The 24796-nt window shown below is 40.0% G+C and overlaps 1 protein-coding gene across 1 annotated transcript in view; it reads right to left on the bottom strand.

Moving 5' to 3' along the window:
• The window catches only part of THSD7B (thrombospondin type 1 domain containing 7B), an 848907-nt gene that overhangs the window by 521453 nt on the left and 302658 nt on the right, over positions 1-24796 (bottom strand). The window contains exon 4 of the mRNA XM_036254339.1: positions 8509-8757. Within this exon, the coding sequence (XP_036110232.1) occupies positions 8509-8757 (249 nt within the window). The remainder of the gene's footprint in view (positions 1-8508; positions 8758-24796) is intronic.

Genomic DNA, 24796 nt, shown 5'->3' with positions numbered 1-24796 from the left:
GCCATCTAAAAAGATCTCAAGAAAAGTGACTGTATCTAGAACATCTACTATTGGTTTCAGCTCCTTAGATCTTGCGACATAGGCTGGTCACAGGGGTCTGTTTGACAAGGGCATGAAAGTGGGCTGCAGGAGACCCACATAGATCTCTTAGTGTGAGTTTTCACAGATTAACTTGTGAAGAATCTTTTAGATTAGCCATAACAAGGATAAACTCGTACATACCAGAGACAAGGAGGGGTGGATTATAAGAGTTTATCATTCAGTGCTAGACAGGACTACTGAAACGATGGTTTACAAATTGGCTTTTGTGTCTGGTGATATCACGGTCTACATAATATCAGCAATGAAGCTTCTGCCATGAGATCTTATAACAGTTTCACTGCAGATTGGTCACCGACACCTTTTACGAATTCTATCTATTAAACTCTAAATGACCAGTTGCAAGGTAGAACAGCCAGTTCTGCGTGAAAGCTGAATGAGATGGTGGAAGACTCTGGTAGATTATCAGACCTGCCACTTCCAAGAAAGATGTCCGCAGCTGATGTCTTCAATAGTTTGTGTTACTCTGTCGCCAAGCAGAATGGGCTCTACTTGAATACATGGGATCTGGGGTCAGACCTGCTTTAGCCTCAGGTCATGTCTAAAATCTCAGACATTAAGCATTTAAAATAGTACAGCCCTTGGGTCCTCTTTCTTTCCTTATGCTACCTAGTAAACAGGGACACCTTACCATTTATGGTCTTCGAATATTTTTACCTTCCTCTTAGTTCCAACAGGATCTAATATTTTTAGGTGTTAAGCAGAACATAAGAAAAGACCCACATGCCAAGGTATCCTGTCTTTCAATGTTTGGAGGCAGAGAATAACATAATGGCTAAGGACTTAAAGGTCAATGTAGGAGATAAACACACCAAGAGGAAAGGTGACAAGTGACATGTAAATATATCCCGTCTCTCATTTCTATCTCCACTCCATAACATACAATATGAGTGTCCAGTGTTATGTTGGGAGAGAGCATAAAATCACAAGTAGACTGTGTAATGTGGAGGAAGGAGTCTCTTGGCTATATGAGTCTTGGTCAAACATAGCAAACTCTTGCCCAGGTGGTGTAGCTCAGTGGTTGAGCAACAACCCATGCACCAAGAGGTCACCTATTCAATTCTGGTCAGGGGACATGCCCAGGTTGCAAGCTCAATCCCCAGTAGGGGGCAGGCAGGAGGCAGCCAGTCGATGTTCTCTCTCATCAATGTTTCTATATCTCTCTCCCTCTCCTTTCTTCTCTCTCTAAAAATCAATAACATTATATTTAAAATACAATTTTTTAAATTACAAAAAGCAAACTCTTGAAATAAGCTTAAGGGTACACTCAAAGTTAACTCCCTAGTGGTGCTAACATTTCCCAAGTTAGCATAACATACACAACTCTGTCTCCTTTCAAGTTAAGTTAGTTGCCCCAGGGCAACTTCTGAAGTGTTCTGGTGTCCCAGTGCTTCTAGATGGGTTCTTCTAGGTCACAATCCCTTTCATGCAATGATGCCATAGGGACTGGCATTCATAGTGTTTTGAGCTAAAATACTGGCCTGTGGAGCCCAGAGAATTACCAAAGCTATGCAATTGAAGAACTTTTGGAGCAATGTTCATATGCAGCAACTGGAACCCTTTCTAGCAAGGGAAAGAATATTCTTCCCCGGATCTCCTCACTTCCTTCATGCCCCTCCCCACTTGGCCCCCAAATGTTGCCTATTCAAATGAGGCTTCTCTAATGACGCTGTTTAATTCTGCACCCTGAGCTGACCCCTCATCACAGCATCCCAGAAGCCTCAACCTTAACCCTGCTCTAATGTCTTACTTACCTACAGCTCACACACACAAAAAAACATATAGTTCACTTAAGGTGTTATATTTACTTGGGATTTAAGTCCAATAATGAAGAGGGAAGTTTATTTTGTTCTCTGGGGTATCCAAAACACTTACCACAGTACCCGGCACATAGCAAGAGCTCATTATGTGTTTAATGAATGAATGAACATGTCTCCTATAGCAAAGCTGGTGGAAGGGTAAAAACCAAGCCACATTCTAAGACAGTTTTATTTTATTTTATTTTTTTAATTAATTAATTTATTTTTGTTACAGATGTTTCCCCTTTTTTACCTACTGATTCACCCCTCCCTCTCCCTCCCCACCCTGCTCCCACCTTTTTTGTCCATGTCCATTGTTCATACATACATGCATATCCATAAAAATCCTGTGGATATAAGTTTATGGTTTATCTCTACCCCCCACCCCATCTTCAGGGGATTGTCAGTCTGTACCCCACTTCCACGTCTCTGGGACTATCCCATTCCTCAGATTGTTATTCCACAAATAAGTAGATCATGTGATATTTGTCTTTCTCTGCTTGGCTTGTTTCGCTTAGGATAATACTTTCAAGGTCCCTCCATGTTGTCTCAAAAAATAAGAGATCTTTCTTTCTTATAGATGCGTAGTACTCTATTGTGTACATGTACCACTGCTTTTTTATCCATTCCTCTACTGATGGACACTTGGGCTGTTTCCAGATCTTAGCTATTGTAAATTGTGCTGCTATGAACATGGAGGAACATATATATATATATATATCCTTTCTGATTGGTGTTTCAGGCTTCTTAGGGTATATTCCTAGAAGTGAGATCACTGGGTCAAAGGGAAATTCAATTTTTAATTTTTTGAGGTAACACCATATTGTTTTCCATAGTGGCTTCACCAGTCTGCATTCCCACCAGCAGTGTACTAGAGTCCCCATTTCTCCACAACCTCGCCAACACCTGTTGTTTGATGATTTGTTGATGGCGGCCATTCTAACAGGTGTGAGGTGATACCTCATTGTTGTTTTAATTTGCATCTCTCTGATGATTAGTGATGTTGAGCATTTCTTCATATGTCTCTTAGCCATTTGTATGTCCTGTTTGGAGAGGTGTCTATTTAGTTCCTCTGCCTATTTTTTAATTGGGTTCTTTGTCTTCCTTTTGTTGAGTTGTATGAGCACTCTATATATATTGGAAATTAACCCCTTATCTGATATATCATTGGGAATTATGCTCTCCCATAGAGTGGGTTGCCTTTCAATTTTGATGATTGTATCTTTTGCTCTGCAGAAGCTTTTGAGTTTGATGTAGTCCCATGTGTTCATTTTCTCCTTTGTTTCTGTTGCCTCAGGTGATATATCAATGAAAATTCTGCTGCATATGATGTCTGAAATTTTGTTGCCTACAGTTTCTTCTAGGATTTTTATGGATTCATGAGTCACATTTAAATCTTTTTGGCATTTTAAGTACTATGTATCTTGGATTGGGCCTGTTTGGGTTCTTCTTACTTGGGGCTCTCGGTACTTCATGAGCTTGAATGTCTTCTACCTTCACCAAGTTAGGAAAGTTTTCTGTCATTATTTCTTCAAATATATTCTCTAACCCTTGCCCATTTTCTTCCTCTTCAGGGACTCCTATGATGCTAACGTTATTACGTTTCCAGTTTTCCCGTAGCTCTCTTAAGCTATCTTCCTGTTTTTTAATCATTTTTTCCTGATTGGTTGATTTTTTCTACCCTGTCTTCTAATTCACTGATCCGGTCCTCAGCTTCCTCTACTCTGCTGTTTAGTCCTTCCAATGTGTTCTTTATTTCTGATATGTCATTCTTCAATTCTTGGTGGTTTTTAATTTCCAACTAGTTGATTTTCAACATTTCTATGTCTTTACTCATGGTGCTCATGTCCTTACACATGCTTTTGAGCTTCCTCAAGATCATGGCTCTGAATTCTAGTTCTGTTAACTTGCTTAACTGCTCCACATTTATCTCATCTTCAGTAGAGGTCTCTTGTTCTTTCATTTGGCTTTTGTTTCTGTGTTTCACCATTTTGGCTATCACTGTGGGCTTTGGAGCCTGCCAAATTTTCCTGTAGGTATTGGTGTTCTGCTGTTTGTGGCTCCCTCTACTGGGTTCAGATGAGCCTGGGTGGGCCCACGTTAAACACCACTGTCAAGTCTTACTTTCCTGGGTAGATTTGGAAGCCCAGGAAAGGGTCAGTAATCCTCTAGCTTTTTCCTGGTGGCTAGTAGTCTCAGTTACTCAGTGACTTAAAATGTAGCCCTGGTGTTCTGCCAGTGTCCCTGGTTATATGGTTCTGTCCTGCTGCTCTTCTGTTGCCTTTTTTCTGAGGATTTGTCTTTATTTTAGTTGTAATTCCCATTTGGTCCTGGGAGATCATCTGCGTGGCTTCTATTCACTCTGCCTCCTTTTTTATGTCCTCTAAGCCTATCTTGTATGCAGCTGGGTCACATAGGCCTTTCTGGTGCCCCCACACCCTGCCAGTCCTGGATCGCACAGTCCCTCATGGGACCTGGCTCTATGCCTATGTTATGTGCTGCTGGGTTGCACAGACCTCTCTGGTGCTTCATCAACCTACAGGCCAATGGGTAACTAGATCATGCAAATCCTGCTGGGTTGCACAGTTCTCTCCGGTGCTTTAGCACCCCGCAGGTCCCTTGGGAAACTAGATGGCACAGTTTCTGCTGGGTCTTGCAGGCCTCTCTGGTGCTTCGGCACCCCACAGGTCCCATGGATAACTGGATCGCACAGTCCCTCCTGGGTGGCACAGGCCTCTCTGGTGCCCCTGTACCCTGCAGTTCCCAAGGGTGGGCAGCTGGATCGCCCCAGTCTCTCTTGGGCTCGGGCTTCCCACTGCACTTGTGAGCTACTGGACTTCACAGGCCTCTGTGGAGCCCCAGGTCCCACCGCTGGTAGCTGGGGAGTGCTGCTGCCCCATGGGGCTCAACTCCCGCTCAGCTTTTGCTGTAGTTTTTGGAGATGGTTTTCATCTGCTGGTCTGTGCTTCTGTTGCCTGGGGATGGATTTCTGCTCCCCAGCTTCTGTTGCTGGGGGTATATCTCGACTCTGATCAGGCTGCTACTGTGGGGGATGGTGCTGGGTTCCAGGCTGTCTGCGGCTTCTGTGACCAGCACCTTGGGAGCTCCACTACTGTGCACTGGTCTGTGTTGACAGGGTGTCCACTGGTCCGATGGTACCAGGTGTGCTGGTGGGCTCAGGTTGCTGGACCCTAGCCGCTCCCACTGCCTCCTCCCAGGGAAGACCCAGTATCTTCCAAAATAGTGGGACCTCCCTGCAGCACAGGAAGAAGCACCCTGAAGGGCCGCTTACCGTGATAGCCGGCTGCTCCGTCCACAGCACAGGAACCTTCTGCTCCACGGCTCTGCACTGCTCGGGTTTGGTCGTCCACCTCCGCGTCCACTCGCACTCGCTCACTCTCTCTCACACTCACCCTCCCTCTGGTCCTGCCTGCCGTCATCTCTCCCTAAGACAGTTTTAAAAAACACTACGAAAAGTCATAAAAAATGCACATTTTCCTGCTGGTGAGAAAGGTGATGAATGAAATTGCTTGATGCATATGAATTGCTCATAAATACTGGGAAGGAAAAATGGGCATTTTTGTTCCCTAATAAGGTAGTGTTTCCATTCCCCTTGTTCACAATGAATTGTAATCACCAGTGTCAAACTAGAAACAAAAGTTAGGACATAGCTTTGATGCTTTCCTGCAGCAGAGGCCACAGCTCAGACGGCAGACAAATAAGAAGGTCAGCCAACGTTAACTTTGTTGTTATTTATGCCTTGTCCTTTTAACCACACAGTGGAATCATTAATTAACACATCATTCTCCCTAGACACACTGATTGGTAGTCGGTGAATTTTCCAAGATTCTATTTCCTGCAAATTCACTATTTAAAAAGGTTTTTTAAAAAATGTCAAGCTCACCCTGGCCTGATAGCTCAGTTGGTTAGAACATGTCCTGATATACCAAGGTCACAGGTTCAATCCCCAGACAGGGCACGAACAAGAATCAACAAATGAATATATAAATAAGTGGAACAACAAACTCTCTCTCTAAAAATCAATGAAAAAGGTCTCTTCTAAGTTAAAATAAATAAATAAAAATAAAAATGTCAAGCTAAGTAACGTCATCAAATAACAGAACTAGAGGGCCAGGTACATCACCTATGAAATGCCTCTTCCTCTATTTTCAGATGTTAAGGTACAATGAAATGAAGATCAGTACAGAAATTTCTCTTGGGTACGTCGTGAATAATTGGCATTCCCATTTTGTTAGGGAAAAAATGATACGTGTAATACATCTTTATGTATATACATACCCATATCTGTGATTTAATAGAAAGAATACTGACTTTGGAGCCAAATGACCTCAATTTGAATCTGAACAATACCAATTCATATACCTTTTACTCTCAAAACTTCCCTGTTGGATGATAAACTCTACATTATTCTAAACAATCTTTATAAAATCTCTGATATAGCTATTGGCACTCTGTAGGTCCTCAGTAAATGTAGTCATTACTTAACAAATGTATATGCAAGTCAACTTCCTTGGCCTCAATGAGAAGGCACCACCCTGACTTCCAAGAGAATTGTAATAGTTACTAACAAAGAAAAGAAGAAGAAAATGGAGTGATGTCTATAAATCAACACACTGTTCAAAATACCTGGAAGATATCACTAGCATTTCCAGGAAAGGGATGAAGAAAAAAGGTACCAGTATCGAGCTCAACATTAAACCCAGATTCTATTCCTGGCAGTTTACCATTGAGGACCTTTCTGAATTTTTCATCCATAGGGAACAAAGGTATCCAAATTACCCAGAAGAAATAAGTTTACACCCAATAAAATTACTATAGTGTGCCGTATATGGAAAAGAGAGGTTCTCTTTCTGAAGGAAATAAGAACACTAACAAATTGCAATGGTGCCTCCTACATGCTGAACACCGGGAATTACATTTTACATACCTGGTATGTAGCTTTTAACCTTCAACACAGACAGCATAACTAGACATATTTTATTGAAGATTTAAATGTCTTAGAGAAATTGTATGGCTTGTCCAAGGACACAGAGTTAATAAGTGATGATGATTCAGTTTTAATCCAGGTCCCTCCATATTCAAGAGGCACAGAGATGCCACATTTCATGTTCTTTCCAATACCATGCTTTTCCCCAAACTAGTGATTTGAAAGACTAGACATCCACTTGACACAAAGAGGGGAAATTCTGTGAGGTAATATCTTAATCTGTCCAGGACCATGAACTGCACCTACCATGTCTGCTTTCGAGGTAAATGATAAGAATGCAAGGGGTCATCTTAGATGAGCAATCAGTATGTGAAGAGCATGCTGAGCCTACCCTGATGTCAATGACGAGGTAGAGGAAGTTAGTGGCTAAGAATCTGACAAGAGAAACTGACCCTCTATCCATCCCTACCACCAAATACACACATCATTTCAGGTTTAAGAAATAGCCAGGCCCATCAAAACATTTTTTTTTTTTTGAGTTTGTAACCCACGACCCTTCCCATATCCACAGATGATTTATTTCTACAAGAAGCTATTTTTTGGCTCATTTCATTTTCTTGCTGGGAAAATGATTTTCAAATCTTAGTAACTATAGAAAAGGTCTATCTAAAATAGCTGCAGATTTAACAAATAAGCGTCAGGGTAGCAGACTAACAGGAGTTACTGTAGTCCCATCCACAACAGACTCTGAACAAGCAGCCAGAATAACTTCTCTCACGATCAGACTGGGCCCTTCATGAGCCACCACCACAAAGGAACATACACTGGAGGGTTTGCCCCAGGGCTGTACAGCCAGAAAAAATAAAACCAAGATCAAGATGTGAAAAGAGAGCTACTAGTCTATGATAGCCTTTTGTCCAACATTCTCTGGCTCCCGGAGCGGCAGTTAAATCTGGAGGCAGGACTGGATAACAAAAGGGTGCTCCCACTCATTATTGATACAACCTCAAGGATCATTTCATCTGTCTGGGCGGTTGTGACCTAACTTGCAAAGTGAAGGTACTATGAAGGGTTTTTTGTTTGTTTTTTTTGCATTTATCTTCAGATAGAGTGGGAGGGAGAGAGGGAGAGAAACATCTACGTGAAAAGGACACATCGAGTGGTTGCACCCACACAACCGCAACCAGGGCCGGGGACAAACTGCAACTGAGGTACGTGCCTTTAGCAGGAACTAAACCCAGGACTCAGGTCCACAGGCCAATACTCTAACCGCTGAGCCCAAGCAGCCAGGGCTATGAATGGTTTCTTAGGTTTTAAAAGTATTCGGTATAACATGCGAGGCAATGATAACTGATGGTCATTGAACATTTATTATGTGCCAGGTGATGAATGAATTACTGCTGGTAGATGTCTAAACTAGACACTAGAATATAGTCACTTGCTAAAATTCACATAACTAGTGAGTCGCATAAACAGGATTAGAGCCCAGAGAATCAATACCAAAGCCCAGGCTCTTAAACTACGTTGCTATCCTGCCTAGTATGGACTTCGGCACTGAGTCAAGACTCAACCAACAGGGGTCGCTACTGCTGTTATTGCTAACATTCAAGTGTCACTTAAAATGAAGTTATACGGCAAGCGATTCCTCAGAACTCACAGTACCTGGGACAAGGCTGCAGGAGTCCTCCTTCCGCGATGCAGGCCTGCTTCTCCAGGAGTTCAGGGCACCCCTTTCCTCCTCCAACAGCAACGTGCTTCACGTTCCGGCTCCTGCTCCTGAACCCTGGTGACAGGCTCCCTGAGCGACACGTCTTGGAGCAGGGACCCCAGGAGGACCACTGGGAAGTCTCACAGTCTTTCGGCATGACGCAGGACTGGACGGTCAAAGGGAAGGAGTCTCTCGTGCAAAGGCTAAAGGAACACAAGCAGAGACCAGGTGGCCACAGATTGAATTGATGCGACCAACACTATGAAGTGCTTACAACTAAAAAAAAAAAATTGAAATCTGGTTTAAGTGTTCAAATTTGAGGATTAAAAAGGAAATGTTAGAGGCATCATGATAAACTTTTGAAGGATGTGCATTTTAAAAATTGTATGCTCTATTTTATTTGAAACTGTGAACTTATTTCACTCCAGCAAGACACCTACGCAGGGTGAGTAGGTAAGGCCAGCGAAATCAATTCCGGCTAGCTTTACACACCTCACCAAACTAGCCTGACCAAATACAGCAGGCTAATTCTTAAGTCGATAATTTGGTAAGGCCCTCAATTGATATTATAAATATCCAATGGCCCTTGGCAGAAAAACGGTTTCCCATCCCTACGAGAATATTCATTCTTTTAAATACTAGGCTATTTTAAAATAAACAAATGTGATATTATATTTATTTCCCTACACTTTTAGGCTCTAAGCAGCAATTTCCTCATCTGTAACATTAGTGTGCTATCAAAAACTAGCAATCTAATTGGAAAACAGATAAAGGTATAGAAATAAAATAATGTGATGAACTCAATAGAAAAACCTTTAGAATGAACTGTGAGGACAAAACTGACACGGCAACGATGGAGCCCCTGGAAAGGCGGGGTGGCGCTGGGGGTTCTAAGAGAGGTCATCTGAGCTGTATTTTAAAAGATCAATAGGCCCTGGCCGGTTTGGCTCAGCGGTTAGAGCGTCGGCCTGCGGTCCGGAGAGACCTGGGTTCGGTTCCCGCTAAGGGCACATACTTCGGTTGCAGTTTGTCCCCGGCCCTGGTTGGTCGTGTGGGTGGCAGCCACTCGATGTGTCCCTTCATGTCGATGTTTCTCTCTCTCTCTCTCCCTTCCTCTCTCTCCCTCCCACTCTATCTGTACAAAAAGTGGAAAAATATCCTCGGGTGAGGATAAAAAAAAAAATATATCAATAGGAGTTTCTCAGGCACAGAAAGAGTAAGTTAAGAAAACCACATATTCAAAGACGACATAATGCTCTGAGGGGACAGGAACCAGTGAAATGCTAGAGCTGGGAATCCTGTGTCACAAGAACCAACTTTTCGAGAATTTGGCAAGCCGGTTGACTTCATGTAAGTCACTGAAAAGTGGTCACGGTGGGAGTGTTTATGCTACAGATACCAGAAAATGCTGCAAATCAAGCCCTGACCCCTGACCACCAGGACTGCTGCTCAAACATTTACAGACATAGTGCTGGCGGAAAGCAACGCCGGTTTGTCACCTGTCACACGCTTTTCAAACTATGACACATGAAGTGCAAAGAGGAAGTGAATAGATCTTAGGTATGCGGGTTCTTCAAAAGGATGCCTGGAAAGGCTTCGGATCAAGGGCTAACAAATTTGGATTTCATTGAACATTGCATAATTTTAAGTGGAGGAAAATCAGACTCACATTGCAAGACAGTATTTCAAACACTGATTGGCTTTCTTTTCTTCTTATTACTTTCTTGGGGTTGGCTTTTCCTTTATTCAATCTAAGGTGTCCTTTACTTTTTTGGGGGGGAAAGGGTAATTTTGACAGGAATGTAAAATCAAAAAAAGAGTTGATGTTAAAATACTGACTTTCAAAGCTGGGCCTATGGTATCTTATGGAATAATGAGCTATAGATAGGATTTGGTAATGATTCCTCCGTATGCATCTCAAAAAGGAGAGAAATATTAAAAAGATTCCAAGTTTCTGACTTAGGAAATATGCAGATAAGGGAAGCACTAACAGATAAATGGATTATAAAAGGTGGTGTTAAGGGGGAAATTAAACACGCTCATCTGTGACCATACTGGTGAACAAGGCACAGTGAGACTTCCATAGTGACATCCTTCATGAAGCCATGGAGAGCTAGTGTGTCTTTCAAAAGTCATGACAATATAAGATAAACCTTTCGTCCAATATTTTATTTTGAAATCTATCCAGATCACATTATTTCCTTCCAAATGAAAAAGGCAATGTATACTTTATTACCATTGCTTTCCAATGTGACATTCTAGGGGCTTGGAATCAAGGTACACTGGGAAGAATCTCTCTTGAACACGCTCCACCTAATACAGAACGCACCATCACTGTGCAATGCACAGGCAGGGGCAGGACACCTCGGTCACTGTGCACTGTGCAGGTAGGGGGAGGGACACCTCGTTCACTGTGCACTGTACAGGCAGGGGGGGACACCTCGTTTACTGTGCACTGTGCAGGTAGTGGGGAGACACCTCATTCACTGTGCAAAGTGCAGGCAGGAGGAAGGACACCTCGTTCACTGTGCAATGTGTCGATAGGGGGAGGGACACATTGTTCACTGTGCAATGTGCAGGCAGGGGGAGGGACACCTCGTTCATGTGCAATGTGCAGGTAGGGGAAGGAACACGTTGTTCACTGTGCACTATGCAGGTAGGGGTAGGGACACCTCGTTCATGTGCAATGTGCAGGTAGGGGGAGGGACACCTCGTTCACTGTGCACTGTGCAGGCAGGGGGAGGGACACCTCGTTCACTGTGCAATGTGCAGGCAGGGGGAGGGACACGTTGTTCACTGTACACTGTGCAGGTAAGGGGAGGGACACCTCGTTCACTGTGCACTGTGCAGATAGGGGGGGACACCTCGTTCACTGTGCAATGTGCAGATTGGGGAGGGACACCTCGTTCACTGTGCAATGTGCAGGCAGGGGGAGGGACACGTTGTTCACTGTGCAATGTGTAGATAAGGGGAGGGACACCTCGTTCACTGTGCAACATGCAGGCAGGGGGAGGGACACCTCGTTCACTGTGCGATGTGCAGGCAGGGGGAGGGACACATTGTTCACTGTGCACTGTGCAGGTGGGGGGGACACCTCGTTCACTGTGCACTGTGCAGGTGGGGGGGACACCTCGTTCACTGTGCACTGTGCAGGTAGTGGGGGGACACCTTGTTCACTGTGCACTGTGCAGATAAGGGAAGGGACACCTCGTTCACTGTGCAATGTGCAGGTAGGTGTAGGGACACCTCGTTCACTGTGCAATGTGCAGGCAGGTGGAGGGACACGTTGTTCACTGTGCATTGTGCAGGTAGGTGAGAAGAACACAACAGAAAGCTGTTCATCAGCAAATAGTTTTTAGTTTTTGACTAAAATTGTTACTGGCTGAGTTGTGTCCCCCTGACCCTAAACTATATGTTGAAATCTTAACCTACAGCATCTCAGATGTGTCTGTATATGAAGATGGATTCATTAAAGAGGTAATTATGTTAAAATGAGGTCCCTGGAATGAGTCCTGAACTAATATGACCAATGTCCTTGTAAAAGGAGATGGGGACACAGACACACAGAGAGGGAAGACTATGTGTGGACACAGAAAAGATAACTTCTCCAGACTGAGGAAAGAGGCCCAGAAGAAACCAACCCTGCTGGCCCCGATCTCAGACTTCCCAGCCTTGGACCTTGAGAAAAGTAATTTCTACTGTGTAAGTGCCCAGTGTGTGGTGATCTGTTAAGGGAGCCCTAGCAAACTGATTCAGAAACATAATAAAGTTTTTCAATTTGTGTATGTTTTTAGAAAGAGTTTCAATTTCCAAGATGGACTTTCCTCTTCCTTTCAAAAAGGAGGTTCCACACAGTGCAACTCTCTGTCTACGGGTGAAGCGGTGGTTCGTTTCCTCCCATTCGCCAGCGCTCACTCTCTGTTGCTCCCCTCCCTGGACTGGAGTACACCTCAGACCGGTAGAAGGAACACAGGACTCCAGCAGAACAAGCTCTTGCATGGAGCAGCAGGGAGTATTCAAGCATTCTTGTGCTTTTGGAAAGGGCTCCTAATTCTTGGAATTGGAAAGGGGATGTGTTCTGTTGATTAGATATTTACTTATTTTTAATGTTATTTTCACTAACCAGTCTCCTTGTTAAAAAAAAAAAAAAAGTAATCATAAAAGGTACCACACAGGACCCTGGTCTAATTTGATCCATGAGATTCCATTTTACCAGAACAGTAAATCAGAATTAAATTGTGAATCAAAAATATCTGGTCCTGAATTTGGCATCACAATGTATTAGCACGATCTTAGGCTCTTGCCTGCTTGGTTTCACTACTGGAGGAGAAAAGAATAATGAGATGTGATCTGCTCACACCTCAGAACCCTGATGACCTTTAGTGTAACTTAAAGCCCATTACAAAGATGCTGTGTACAGCCAGACATGGGGTTCGATCCTTCCAGAGAGGGGGTGGCCTCGATAAAACAGACATGTTCTGTTGATCTGTCTTTTCAATCAAGAGATGCTATGAAAATTACATCTCCTTGACTCTTTTAGAGTATGTTGTCATTTATAAACTACTTCAAAGTATTCAACTGTAAAGAAAATCTTTGAAACTAAAAATTACTCTGGAAATAAGGACAGAATAAGGATAGAAACTCTTATGTAATAAAAAACACCAGAAAAGTATTCTCACTTCATTATCACTTCAATTACCATTTAAAAAAAAATTAAATGAACTATAACATTCAGAAAAGAAGAGTAATATAATACTCCCATTCTTTATTACCAAAAGCTTCAGATTTCATTAAATAAATAGAAAATTACAAATTTAGGTAAAATTTCCTGTTATTCTTTTTTTAATATTTTTTTTATTTTATTTTATTTTAAATAAATTAATTCATTTATTTTTGTTACAAATGTTTCTTCTCTTTCCTCCACTGTCCCCACCCTGTCCCCAGCTTTGTTGTCCATATCCACATGCATACAAGTTCTGTGGTTTATCTATCCCCCACCCCCTCTGCTGGGGATTGACAGTCTGTACCCCACTTCCACGTCTCAGGAACTACCCCGTTCCTCAGACTGTTATGTTCATTATATTCCACAAATAAGTGAGCTCATGTGATATTTGTCTTTCTCTGCTTGCCTTGTTTCACTTAGGATAATACTCTCAAGGTCCCTCCATGTAGACTCAAGGGATAAGAGATCTTTCTTACAGTTACACAGTACTCCATTGTGTATATGTACCACAGCTTTTCTATCCATTTGTCTACTGATAGACCTTTGTGCTATTTCCAGATCTTAGCTATTATAAATAATGCTGCTAGGAACATGGGGGATACATATATTCTTTTTGATTGGTTGGTGTTTCAGGCTTCTTAGGGTATATTCCTAGAAGTGGTATCACTTAAAAAAATTGAACTGCCATTTGACCCTGTGTTCGTTCGTTTATTTATTTATTTATTTATTTTGAATGAATTAATGTACTTATTTTTGTTACAGATGTTTCTCCTTTTTCCCCCATTAACATCTTCCTTCCCCTCCCTCCCCACCCTGTCCCCAGCTTTGTTGTCCATGTCCATTGGTCATGCATACATGCATATAAGTTCTGTGGTTTATCCCCCCACCAACCCCCTCTTCAGGGGATTGTCAGTCTATATACCCTACTTCCATGTCTCTGGGACAACCCTGTTCTTCAGACTGTTATGTTCATTATATTCCAGAAATAAGTGAGATCATATGATACTTGTCTTTCTCTGTTTGGCTTGTTTCACTTAGGATAATACTTTCCAGGTTCCTCCATGTCATCTCAAAGGATAAGAGATCTTTCTTTCTTATAGCTGCATGGTACTCCACTGTGTATATGTACCACAGTTTTTCTATCCATTCCTCTACTGATGGACATTTGGGCTGTTTCCAGATCTTAGCTATTGTAAATTGTGCTGCTATGAACATGGGGATACATATATTCTTTCTCATTGGTGTTACAGGCTTCTTAGGATATATTCCTAGAAGTGAGATCACTGGGTCAAATGGAAATTCAATTTTTAATTTTTTGAGGTAACACCATATTGTTTTCCATAGTGGCTGCACCAGTCTGCATTCCCACCAGCAGTGTACTAGAGTCCTCTTTTCTTTACAACCTTGCCAACGCTTGTTGTTTGATGATTTGTTGATGGCGGCCATTCTGACAGGTGTGAGGTGATACCTCATTGTTGTTTTAATTTGCATCTCTCTGATGATTAGTGATGTTGAGCATTTCTTCATATGTCTCTTAGCCATTTGTATGTCTTGTTTGGAGAGGTGTCTATTTAGCTCCTCTGCCCATTTTTTAATTGGGTTCTTTGTATTCCTTTTGTTGAGCTATATGAGCACTCTATATATTTTGGAAATTAACCCCTTATTTGATATATCATTGGGAATTATGCTCTCCCATGGAGTAGGTTGCCTTTCTATTTTGGTGGTTGTTTCTTTTGCTGTGGAGAAGCTTTTGAGTTTGATGTAGTCCCATGTGTTAATTTTCTCCTTTGTTTCTGTTGCTTCAGGTGAGGTATCCGTGAAAATTCTGCTACATATGATGTCTGAAATTTTGTTGCCTAGAGTTTCTTCTAGGATTTTTATAAATTCATGAGTCACATTTAAATCTTTTATCAATTTTGAGTTTATACTTGTGTATGGTATAAGTTGATGGTCTAGTTTCATTTTTTTGCATGTAGCTGTCCAATTTTCCCAACACCATTTATTAAAGAGGCTGTCTTTACTCCACTGTATGCTCTTGCCACCTTTGTCAAATATTAATTGAGCATACTGTCTTGGGTCAATTCCTGCATTCTCTGTTCTGTTCCATTGATCTATCTGCCTGTTCTTGTGCCAGTACCAGGCTGTTTTGATTACAGTTGCTTTGTAGTATAACCTGAAATATGGTAATGTGATCCCTCCAACTTTGTTCTTCTTTTTCAAGATTGCTGTGGCTATTCGGGGTCCTTTTTGGTTCCACATGAACTTTTGAAGTATTTGTTCTTGTTATGGAAGTATGTCGTTGGTATTTTGATGGGGATTTCATTGAATCTATAGATTGCTTTGGGTAGTATGGACATTTTAATGATGTTAATTCCTCCAATCCATGAACAAGGCATGTGCTTCTACTTAGTTATATCTTCCTCTCTTTCTTTTTTCAATGTCCTGTAGTTTTCTGAGAATAGGTCCTTTACTACTTTGGTTAAGTTTATTCCTAGGTATCTTAATTTTTTGCCATGATGGTAAATTGGATTGCTTTTAAGTTTCTCTTTCTGTGAGTTCATCATTGGTATATAAGAATGCCGTCAATTTCTTGACATTAATTTTGTATCCTGCTACTTTGCCAAATTTACTTATTAAGTCTAGTAAATTTTTTATGGAGTCTTTGGGGTTTTCTATGTATAATATCATGTCATCTGCAAATAATGACTGTTTCACTTCCTCCTTTCCAATTTGGATCCCTTTTATTTTTTCTTCATGTCTGATTGCTGTGGCTAAGATTTCCAGTACTATGTTAAATAAGAGTGGTAAAAGTGGGCATCCTTGCCTTGTTCCTGTTCTTAAGGGAAATGCTTTTAGATTTTGCCCATTGAGTAGGATGTTGGCTGTAGGTCTGTTATATATGGCCTTTATTATGTCAAGATATGATCCCTCTATTCCAAGAATGATGAACATTTTATCAGAAATGGGTGCTGGATTTTGTCAAATGATTTTTCAGAGTCTATTGATATGATCATATGACTTTTATCTTTCATTTTGTTTATGTGATGTAGCATATTTATTGATTTGTGAATATTGTACCAGCCTTGCATCCTTGGGATGAATCCTACTTGGCCATGGTGAATAATTTTTTTTTTGAGGTATTGATGGATTCAATTTACTATTATTTTTTTCAGGATTTTGGCATCTATGTTCATCAGGGATATTGGCCTGTATTTTCTTTCTTTGTAGTGTCTTTTTCTGGTTTTGGAATTAGAATTATGCTGGCCTCATAAAACGAGTTTGAAAGTCTTCCTTCTTCTTGAATTTTTTGAAATAGTTTGAGGAGAATGGGTGTTAGTTCTTTTTTGAATGTTCGATAAAACTCCCCCGTGAAGCCATCCGGGTGTGAGCTTTTGTTTGTTGGGAGAGTCTTGATTACATCTTCAATTTCTTCTGTTGTTATTGGTCTGTTCAAGTTTTCGATCTCTTCCCAGTTCAGTTTGGGAGAATATGTTTCTAGAAATTTGTCCATTTTGCTTAGATTGTCGAATTTGTTGCCGTATAATTGTTGATAATATTTGTTTACAATCCTTTGTATTTCTGTGGTGTCAGTGATTATTTCTCCTCTTTCATTTCTGGTTTTGTATATTTAGGTTCTCTCTCTTTGTTTCTTGGTGAGTCTAGCTAAGGGTCTATCAATCTTGTTTATCTTTTCAAAGAACCAGCTCTTTGTTTCACTGATCCTTTGAATTTTTTTTTTCTTTTCTTTTTGGTCTCCATGTCATTTATTTCTGCTCTGATTTTTACTATTTCCTTCCTTCTACTTGCTCTGGGATTTTCTTTCTGTTTGCTTTCTAGTTTTGTAAGTTGTGAGGTTAGATATTCTATTAGAAATTTTTCTTGTTTCCTGAGATAGGCTTGTAGTGCTATGAACTTCCCTCTCAGAACTGCTTTTGCTGCATCCCATAGATTTTGTGTTGCTGTGCACTCATTTTCATTGATTTCCAGGAAGTTTTTAATTTCCTCCTTGATCTCCACAGTAACCCTTTCATTGTTCAATAACATGTTATTTAGCCTCCATGTTTTCAAATGTCTTTGCATGTTCTCGTTGCAACTGATTTCTAGTTTCATGCTATTGTGATCTGAGAAGATGTTTGATATGATTTCAATCTTCTTGAACTTGTAGAGATGTAGTTTGTGTCCTAATATGTGGTCTATCTTTGAGAATGTTTCATGTGTACTTGAGAAAAAATGTAATTTCTGCAGTTTTGGGGTGTAATTCTCTGTAGATATTTAATAAATCCATTTGATCTAGTGCTTCATTTAGAGTCTGTGTTTTCTTGTTAAGTTTTTTGTCTAGATGATCTATCCAGTGATGTGAACAGGGCATACAAATCCCCTGCTATGATTATAATGCTGTTGATTTCTCCTTTGAAGTCCTCCAGATTTTTAATATATGTTGGTGCTCCTATATTGGGTGCATATATGTTTATAAGATTATATCTTCCTGTTGGATAGATCCTTTCCATATTATGTAATGGCCTTCTTTGTCTCCAGTTATCACCTTCATTTTGAAATCTACTTTATCAAATATGACTATTGCTACCCCAGCTTTTTTTAGCTTTTTGTTTGCTTGAAAGATTTTTATTCATCCCTTCACTTTCAATCTATGTGAGTTTTTTGTTGTGAGGTGGGTCTCTTGTAAACAACATATATGTGAGTCATGCTTTCTTATCCAGTCAGCTAGTCTGTGTCTTTTTATTGGATCATTCAAACCATTTACATTAAGGTGATTATTGATATGTACTTATTTATGGCCATTTGTTTTTTTAAGTGTGGTTATATTTTTCTTTTTATTTCTTCTACTAATTACAGCTGTTCCTTTTAGCATATCTTGCAGTGCTGGTTTGGTGCTAATATATTTCCTTAGACTTTTTTTCGTCTGGGAAGCTCTTTATTTGAGCTTCTATTTTGAATGATAGCCTTGCTGGATAGAGTAGTCTTGGATTCAGATCCTTGTTTTTCATGACCTTGATTACTTCATGCCATTCCCTTCTGGCCTGTAGTGTTTCTGTTGAGAAGTCAGCTGACAGCCTAATGGGGGTTCCTTTGTAGGTAACCTGTTGCTTATCTCTTGCTTCTTTTAGGATTCTCTCTTTGTCTTTAATTTTTGGTATTTTAATTATTATGTCTTGTTGTGGTCCTGTTTCGGTTCTTCTTACATGGGGCTCTCTGTGCTTCTTAAACTTGAATGCCTTCTTCCTTTACCATATTAGGAAAATTTTCTGTCAGTATTTCTTCAAATATATTCTCTAACCCTTGCCCATTTTCTTCCTCTTCATGGACTCCTATGATGTGAATGTTATTACATTTCCAGTTTTCCCACATTTCCAGTTCTCTTAATCTATCTTCCTGTTTTTTCATTGTTTTTTCCTTTTGGTTTTCTGATTGATTGATTTTTTTCTACCCTGTCTTCTAATTCACTGATTCAGTCCTCAGCTTCCTCTGCTCTGCTGGTTAGTCTTTCCAATGTGTTCTTTATTTTTGCTATGTCATTCTTCATTTTCACTTGGTTGGTTTTCAATGTTTCTATATCTTTACTCATGGTGTCAATGTCCTTACTCATGCTGTTGAGCTTCCTCAAGATCATGGCTCTGAACTCTACCTCTGATAATTTGCTTAGCTGCATTTCATTTATCTCATCTTCGATAGAGTTCTCTTATTCTTTCATTTGGGATTTGTTTCACCATTTTGGCTATCTCAGTGGGTTTTGGAGCCTGCCAAATATTCCCTGTGGTTGTTGGTATGCTGTTTGTGGCTCCCTCTGCTGGGTTTGGATGATCATGGATGGGGCCACCTTAAACACCACTGTCAAGTCTTAATTTTCCTGGGTAGATTTGGAAGCCCAGGAAAGGTTCAGTTATCCTCTAGCTTTTTCCTGGTGGCTAGTAGTCTTGATTACTCAGTGCCTTGGAATGTAGCCCTGGTGTTCTGCATAAGAGGATTTCCAGAGGATGGAATAGATGATGGTTGTTAATGAGCTGAATCTCCGAAGGGGGGTGGGGGGGACTGCTGCTTTTCCTCACAGCTCTTGGAAGGAGCGCACTGGCCATTATCCTTTGTGGCTGCAATTCAGCAAAAACCCTGAGTGCCCTCCAAATCCCATGTGTCCCCACAGAGTTCCAGACCAGTCTGCCCTCCCTCTGCTGGAGCCCCAGGTGAATTTCTGTGGCTATCTTAGTGTCTGTCCCTGCTCTGCACTGTGGAGCCCCTTGGGAGTTTAACCCTGAGGGCGCTGCTCACAGCTCAGTCCACTGCTGTCCGTGGGCTACCAGCCCGCCACCTTCTCACGTCTCTGCAGATCCTACCAGTGTCTCTGGTTATATGGTCCTGTTCTGATGCTTTTCTGTTGCTTTTTTTCTGAAGATTTGTCTTTATTTTAGTTGTAATTCCCATTTGGTCCTGGGAGATTGTCTGTGTAGCTTCCATTCACTCTGATGCCATTTTCGAGAAGTCAATTTCCAGTGTTCTTTACAATCCCAATTCCATTCTTTTCCCCCAGACACAGCCACTGTCCTGAAAGTGATCTGTATTATTCTCTACCATGTTTTTATATTAAACTAAATATGTATATGTTCATAAATAACATGTAGCATTCATTGTTTTACATGTTTTTTAAACTGTTGCTTAAATATTGTTTTATTATATGTATTACTCTGGAAATTATATCCCTTAATAGTAAAACTGCTAGATCCATTCATGTTGATAAATACAGATAATGGTCATTCATTTTTATTAGTGAGTCATATTCCAGTGTATACATATCACTCTACCATCAATGCACTTTTCCTTTGCTCAATTTGCTACAATTACACAGGATTATGTATTGAACCTCCTTTTACATGTATCTATTTGTTACACATGTGTGAGAAATTTTCCCTAGTATGTCTTCCTGTAGTTGGGCCATAAATATTCATGTTATCAAATGTATTCATTATTGTGAAAATTCTCCTTTCCTACATGTTCAAAACTCTTGGTATTATTAGATGTAGTTTTTCTAAATAATTAAGAAAGTGCATTTGGTTTTTCATATTACCTTTGAGATTTATATTCTTCTCACATCTTTAGTAACCACACAAATGTTCTAGTCTATGAACTGACTCTTCCTACTGTTTGTCTGTTATTGTTGGCTAAAGAATGGCCCCTGAGAGATGTCCACACTCTGATCTCTAGAAGCTGTGAATATGTTACTTTACATGCCAAAGGAACTTTTGCAGACGTGATTGTTAAAGATTTTGAAAGGACTAGGTTAGACAGGTAGGCCCAATGTGATTACAGGGGTCTTTATATGAAGAAAGCAAAAGGGCCACAAACAAAGAAGGACATGTGATAACAGAATCACAGGTGGGAAAAGTACAAGGTCATGGCCAAGGAATGGGCAGCCTCCAGAAACTGGCTGAACCTCTAAAAATGCAATGAACCTCTGGGGAAAAAAACAAAACACAAAACACAGGATAATGTCTTCATTTCAAGATTTCTTAACTTTTAGGCTTCTACCCTCCAGAACTGTAAGATAATACGGTTTGTATTAAGCCTCTTAGTTTTTTGTGATGTGTTACAAAATCAATGGGAAACTAATATACCCATTTTTCTACCGGGCTGACTTTTTCTTACTGGATTTAAGAAGCACATTCTAACATATATAGATAATCATGATAAATAAATATGTAGACACATACACTCTATACAGTAACCTGTTCTTTGTTCTGTATGTTACAGATACCTTTCCCTGTAATTTTGTTTTTATTGTGTTTACAGTGTCTTTTTTGCAGTACACACTTTTTTAGCGTGTTGTTCAGTCTTCCCTTCACAGTTTGTGCTTTTTATGCCACATTTAAGATTTTCCCCAGCCCAATGTCATAAAGTTATACGCATATATTTTCTTTTTCTTTTTTTTTTTTTTTTTTTGGTATGTGCCCCTAGCAGGAACCAAACCCAGGACTCTCTGGTCCACAGGCTGATGCTCCAACCGCTAAGCCAAACCGGCCAGGGCAATACGCATATATTTTCTTCTAGAGAACCTTTATACTTCCAAACTTTATATATAGGTCATCAATTGATTTGATATCGATTTTCAAGTATGGTGTTTTCCAAGACCTCCAATTTTGGAAACATCAACATTGTATACATTCTACCCATCATATTTAACTTACGTGATTTGAATATATTTTCTCTATGTTCAGTGTTTTTTTCTTTCAAAACGTCTTCAAAATTATCTTTGAACGTTTCATTAATTCTTAAACACACATTGCGATCAAATATTTAATGTCTAAGATTTCTCTTACTTCCTACTCATTTCTTTTTAATAACATCCTGCTTTTATTTCATGAATGAGATATTACACTTCCTGTCTTTGACAATATAAATTCTAACTTTAGTGATCTGTTGCCCTTATGGATTAGAGTAAGTTACCACAAGCACAGATTGGAAGCTCTTTTAGTATAGGTAGGGCTCATCAAATAGTAAACATTATTGTTGACTAACTATGCAGAACTCAGACCATTTTATGTCGGACCCTCAAATGTTGGTCTCCATCAGCCTTTACTCTTTAGCTCACCATTTTTTCCTGAATCGAACCCCCCCCCCCTTGCATCACGATTATAAACCATCAGGGTGCTCTCACAAGCTATGTATGGGCTTTTATTTAACCTGCATTTTCACAGAATGATGCTTCCCACTCACACTATGGTCTGTAGGTAAAGGAATAATTTTTAGGCTTATTAAACAATTTTTTTTCAGAGTTATTTACTACCTATAATTCTTAAGCCTTCCAAGAATCTTGTATTAGTTAGCACTAATTAGTACTGTGGTAACAAATACACCCTGCAATCTCAGTGCTTGAACAGACCAAGTGTTCATTTTCCTTCTGCATGCAGTTTGATGCAGGTAATTCAGCTCTCCTAGAAGGCACTCCTCTGCCCGAAGACTTAAGGATCCAGTTTGCATTTGTCTCACAGATTGACCATCTAGAACACATGGCTTCCAAATCCACCTTTAGAAAAGAAAGGCAGAGTGGGAGGACGGCCCAAAGTGACGGCTGACTTTAGCCTAGAAGTGATTCTGTTACACCTGCCCACATTTCATTGGTCAGAGCTCGGTCAAATGTCCCCAGGATAACTGCAAAGGAGACAGTGAAACACCTTTCTCTGTGCAATGGAAGAGGCGAAGTGGGAAAGCCAGAGCTTTGCAGCTGCTACAGCTGTGCCATGTAAACTGACTTGCTTCTGGAAGACCCCCCAGCTGAAGGGGCGCTTCCAGCTTTTCCTCTGCGAAGTAAATGCCCATCACCTGTCTGCTTTCAGCTCCCGGAACCTGCTGGCGTTTCTTTTTAGCTTTTCCAGTTTTTCCGATTTTGTTCTTCAGAGTTTGTGCCTTTTGATTCCTTCACTTTATTTAAGGGGGGTTTCAGAATATAGCAGTAATAAATAGCGACATTCATTTTGCCCTATTTAACCAGAAATCTGAAAAGTTATCTGACAAAAAAATCTTTGCTAAACTTACAGACTGACCAATTTATAAATCAAATTCCTAAAGAGCTAGATAAATCTACATTATACATGGGGAAAAAAAATACTAGTTAAAAGTAATTAAAAATGTATGAGTCAAGAACTGAGTTGTGAAAGCTTCATTTCTACTCATCTTATTCTAAATTATTTAATATTTGTTTATAGAATTTATACTTGCAGGGAGGACTTCAACAATTACCTAGAGGTGTCTGTACAGGCTTTCTTAGACTGGCGATAACTAGGAACTTATTAGGTTTGACAGCAGAGCTGTTAAGAAGTCACCAGACTCTCAAGAGTTTCTACACTTTGTTGACAAATTCATTGTTTTACAGCCTACTGAAGAGTGGATGTGTGGAGCGAGCTGAGAACTCACTCACAATGTAACCTAAAGGAGATAAACATCGCTGGGGACAAGTATCCAATGATGGCTACATACAGGGAAGCACATGCCATTTGTGTCCTTTACCCGGTTACCTTGCAGTGCTCCTGATGAAGCCCTGGGTGCACTAGGACCTCGAGAGACGTGCTCCTTGCTTTCTCTCTCACTTTTAGTTTCTGTTTAATATGCACATGTGAGTGTGAGATCTCCAGTGTGTTGGCACAGGCTAACGTGAAGTGAAGGTAAGCACAGTTTTCTGTTGAAATGTTTCTGTTGAAATAGAGTACTTCAAAATAAAGAAAAGAATTTAATACTTCCAGCATCGGCTTTGCAGTTAAAAAGTTACTTTTCAGAGGTGAAAGTACAATGAACAAAGTACTTGAGAAACCTTGAGAAAACGGGGCCATTCGAAATCACAGTTATTCCAACTATTACAGAACGCTGCTCGCCCTGCGGTAGCAGTTTACACAAATCACAGCTGCAGGACAAGGGGCTGCGCCTGAGGGGCTTACCCATTCCCACAGGAAGAATAACTCCAAGATGACATCATGAAAATAACACCCGGGAATAGAATGGGGATGGAGAAATGAAGAGAAATGATCCAGGACTGAGACAGGCTTTAAAATAATAGACGTCGGAAATCAAATAAAAGATACGTTATTTATTTTAATGATTTTGATTCCAAACTGATAACATTTTTTTTGCCACCATTCGAACTCATAAGAATAGCCTTTTAAAATAAGAATAATAACCCAAAGACGAAAAACATGTACACACTGAAGTGTATATGAAATACCTGGCTGCCTGAGAAACTAGACTAAATGCGAGCTGCCTACTACAAGATACAGCAAGTAAAAACATTTGAATAAACAGAGGGTTTTTGTTTTGTTCTTTGTTTTTTAATGTTGTCTGGAAGACAATTTTAAAAATGTAAGAAATAATTTTGAATTAAAAAAAAATATTAAGAATTGCTGAGAAATTTTAGCTGGGAGATTATGAGTTTTATTTTCTCTATAACTTCCCTGATTGACCAAATTAACTTGAGGTCATTTATGTCTGTTTCAACAAAGATAATGTTTATATTAAGTCAGAATTTATACCAACGGGGGATACTGCTTAGCTATATAAGATTTTTCTAATTCTCAATAACATACGAGGCATAAAGCTATTAAAATACCTCTTAATTTCTGTTGATTTATACCATTTTAAACTTTTCAACAGTTAATAACCCTAAAATTGTGCATTAAAATTAAAATAGCAAGATAGAAATATATTTTAAATATTCTGTTCACTTGCTTCTGTGGGATAGAGATTATTCTATAGATATGAGATAAGCACACATATACTGATATATTAAATTGGAACATCCTTGAAAGTGATAAAAATGAGAATGTTTTTAGTACTCTGTTCATTTCTTGTTACTAGAAAATAGTATTCAACAGATACATGAAATTCAGTGCAAGTCTCAGAATAAAATGAATTTAATCTCCAAATTTCTTAGGGTGGTAAGAATGATATATAGTTACATATTTGATTATGGTGTGTAAATGGTTGCAGATGAAAGCAATATTAACAACCATCTGAGTGTCTTAGCC

This window comes from Molossus molossus, unplaced genomic scaffold (genome assembly GCF_014108415.1).
Source record: "Molossus molossus isolate mMolMol1 unplaced genomic scaffold, mMolMol1.p scaffold_m16_p_11, whole genome shotgun sequence".
NCBI lineage: Eukaryota > Metazoa > Chordata > Mammalia > Chiroptera > Molossidae > Molossus > Molossus molossus.
Note: the sequence above shows the minus strand (reverse complement) of the source record. Positions and strands in the feature narration are given on the sequence as shown.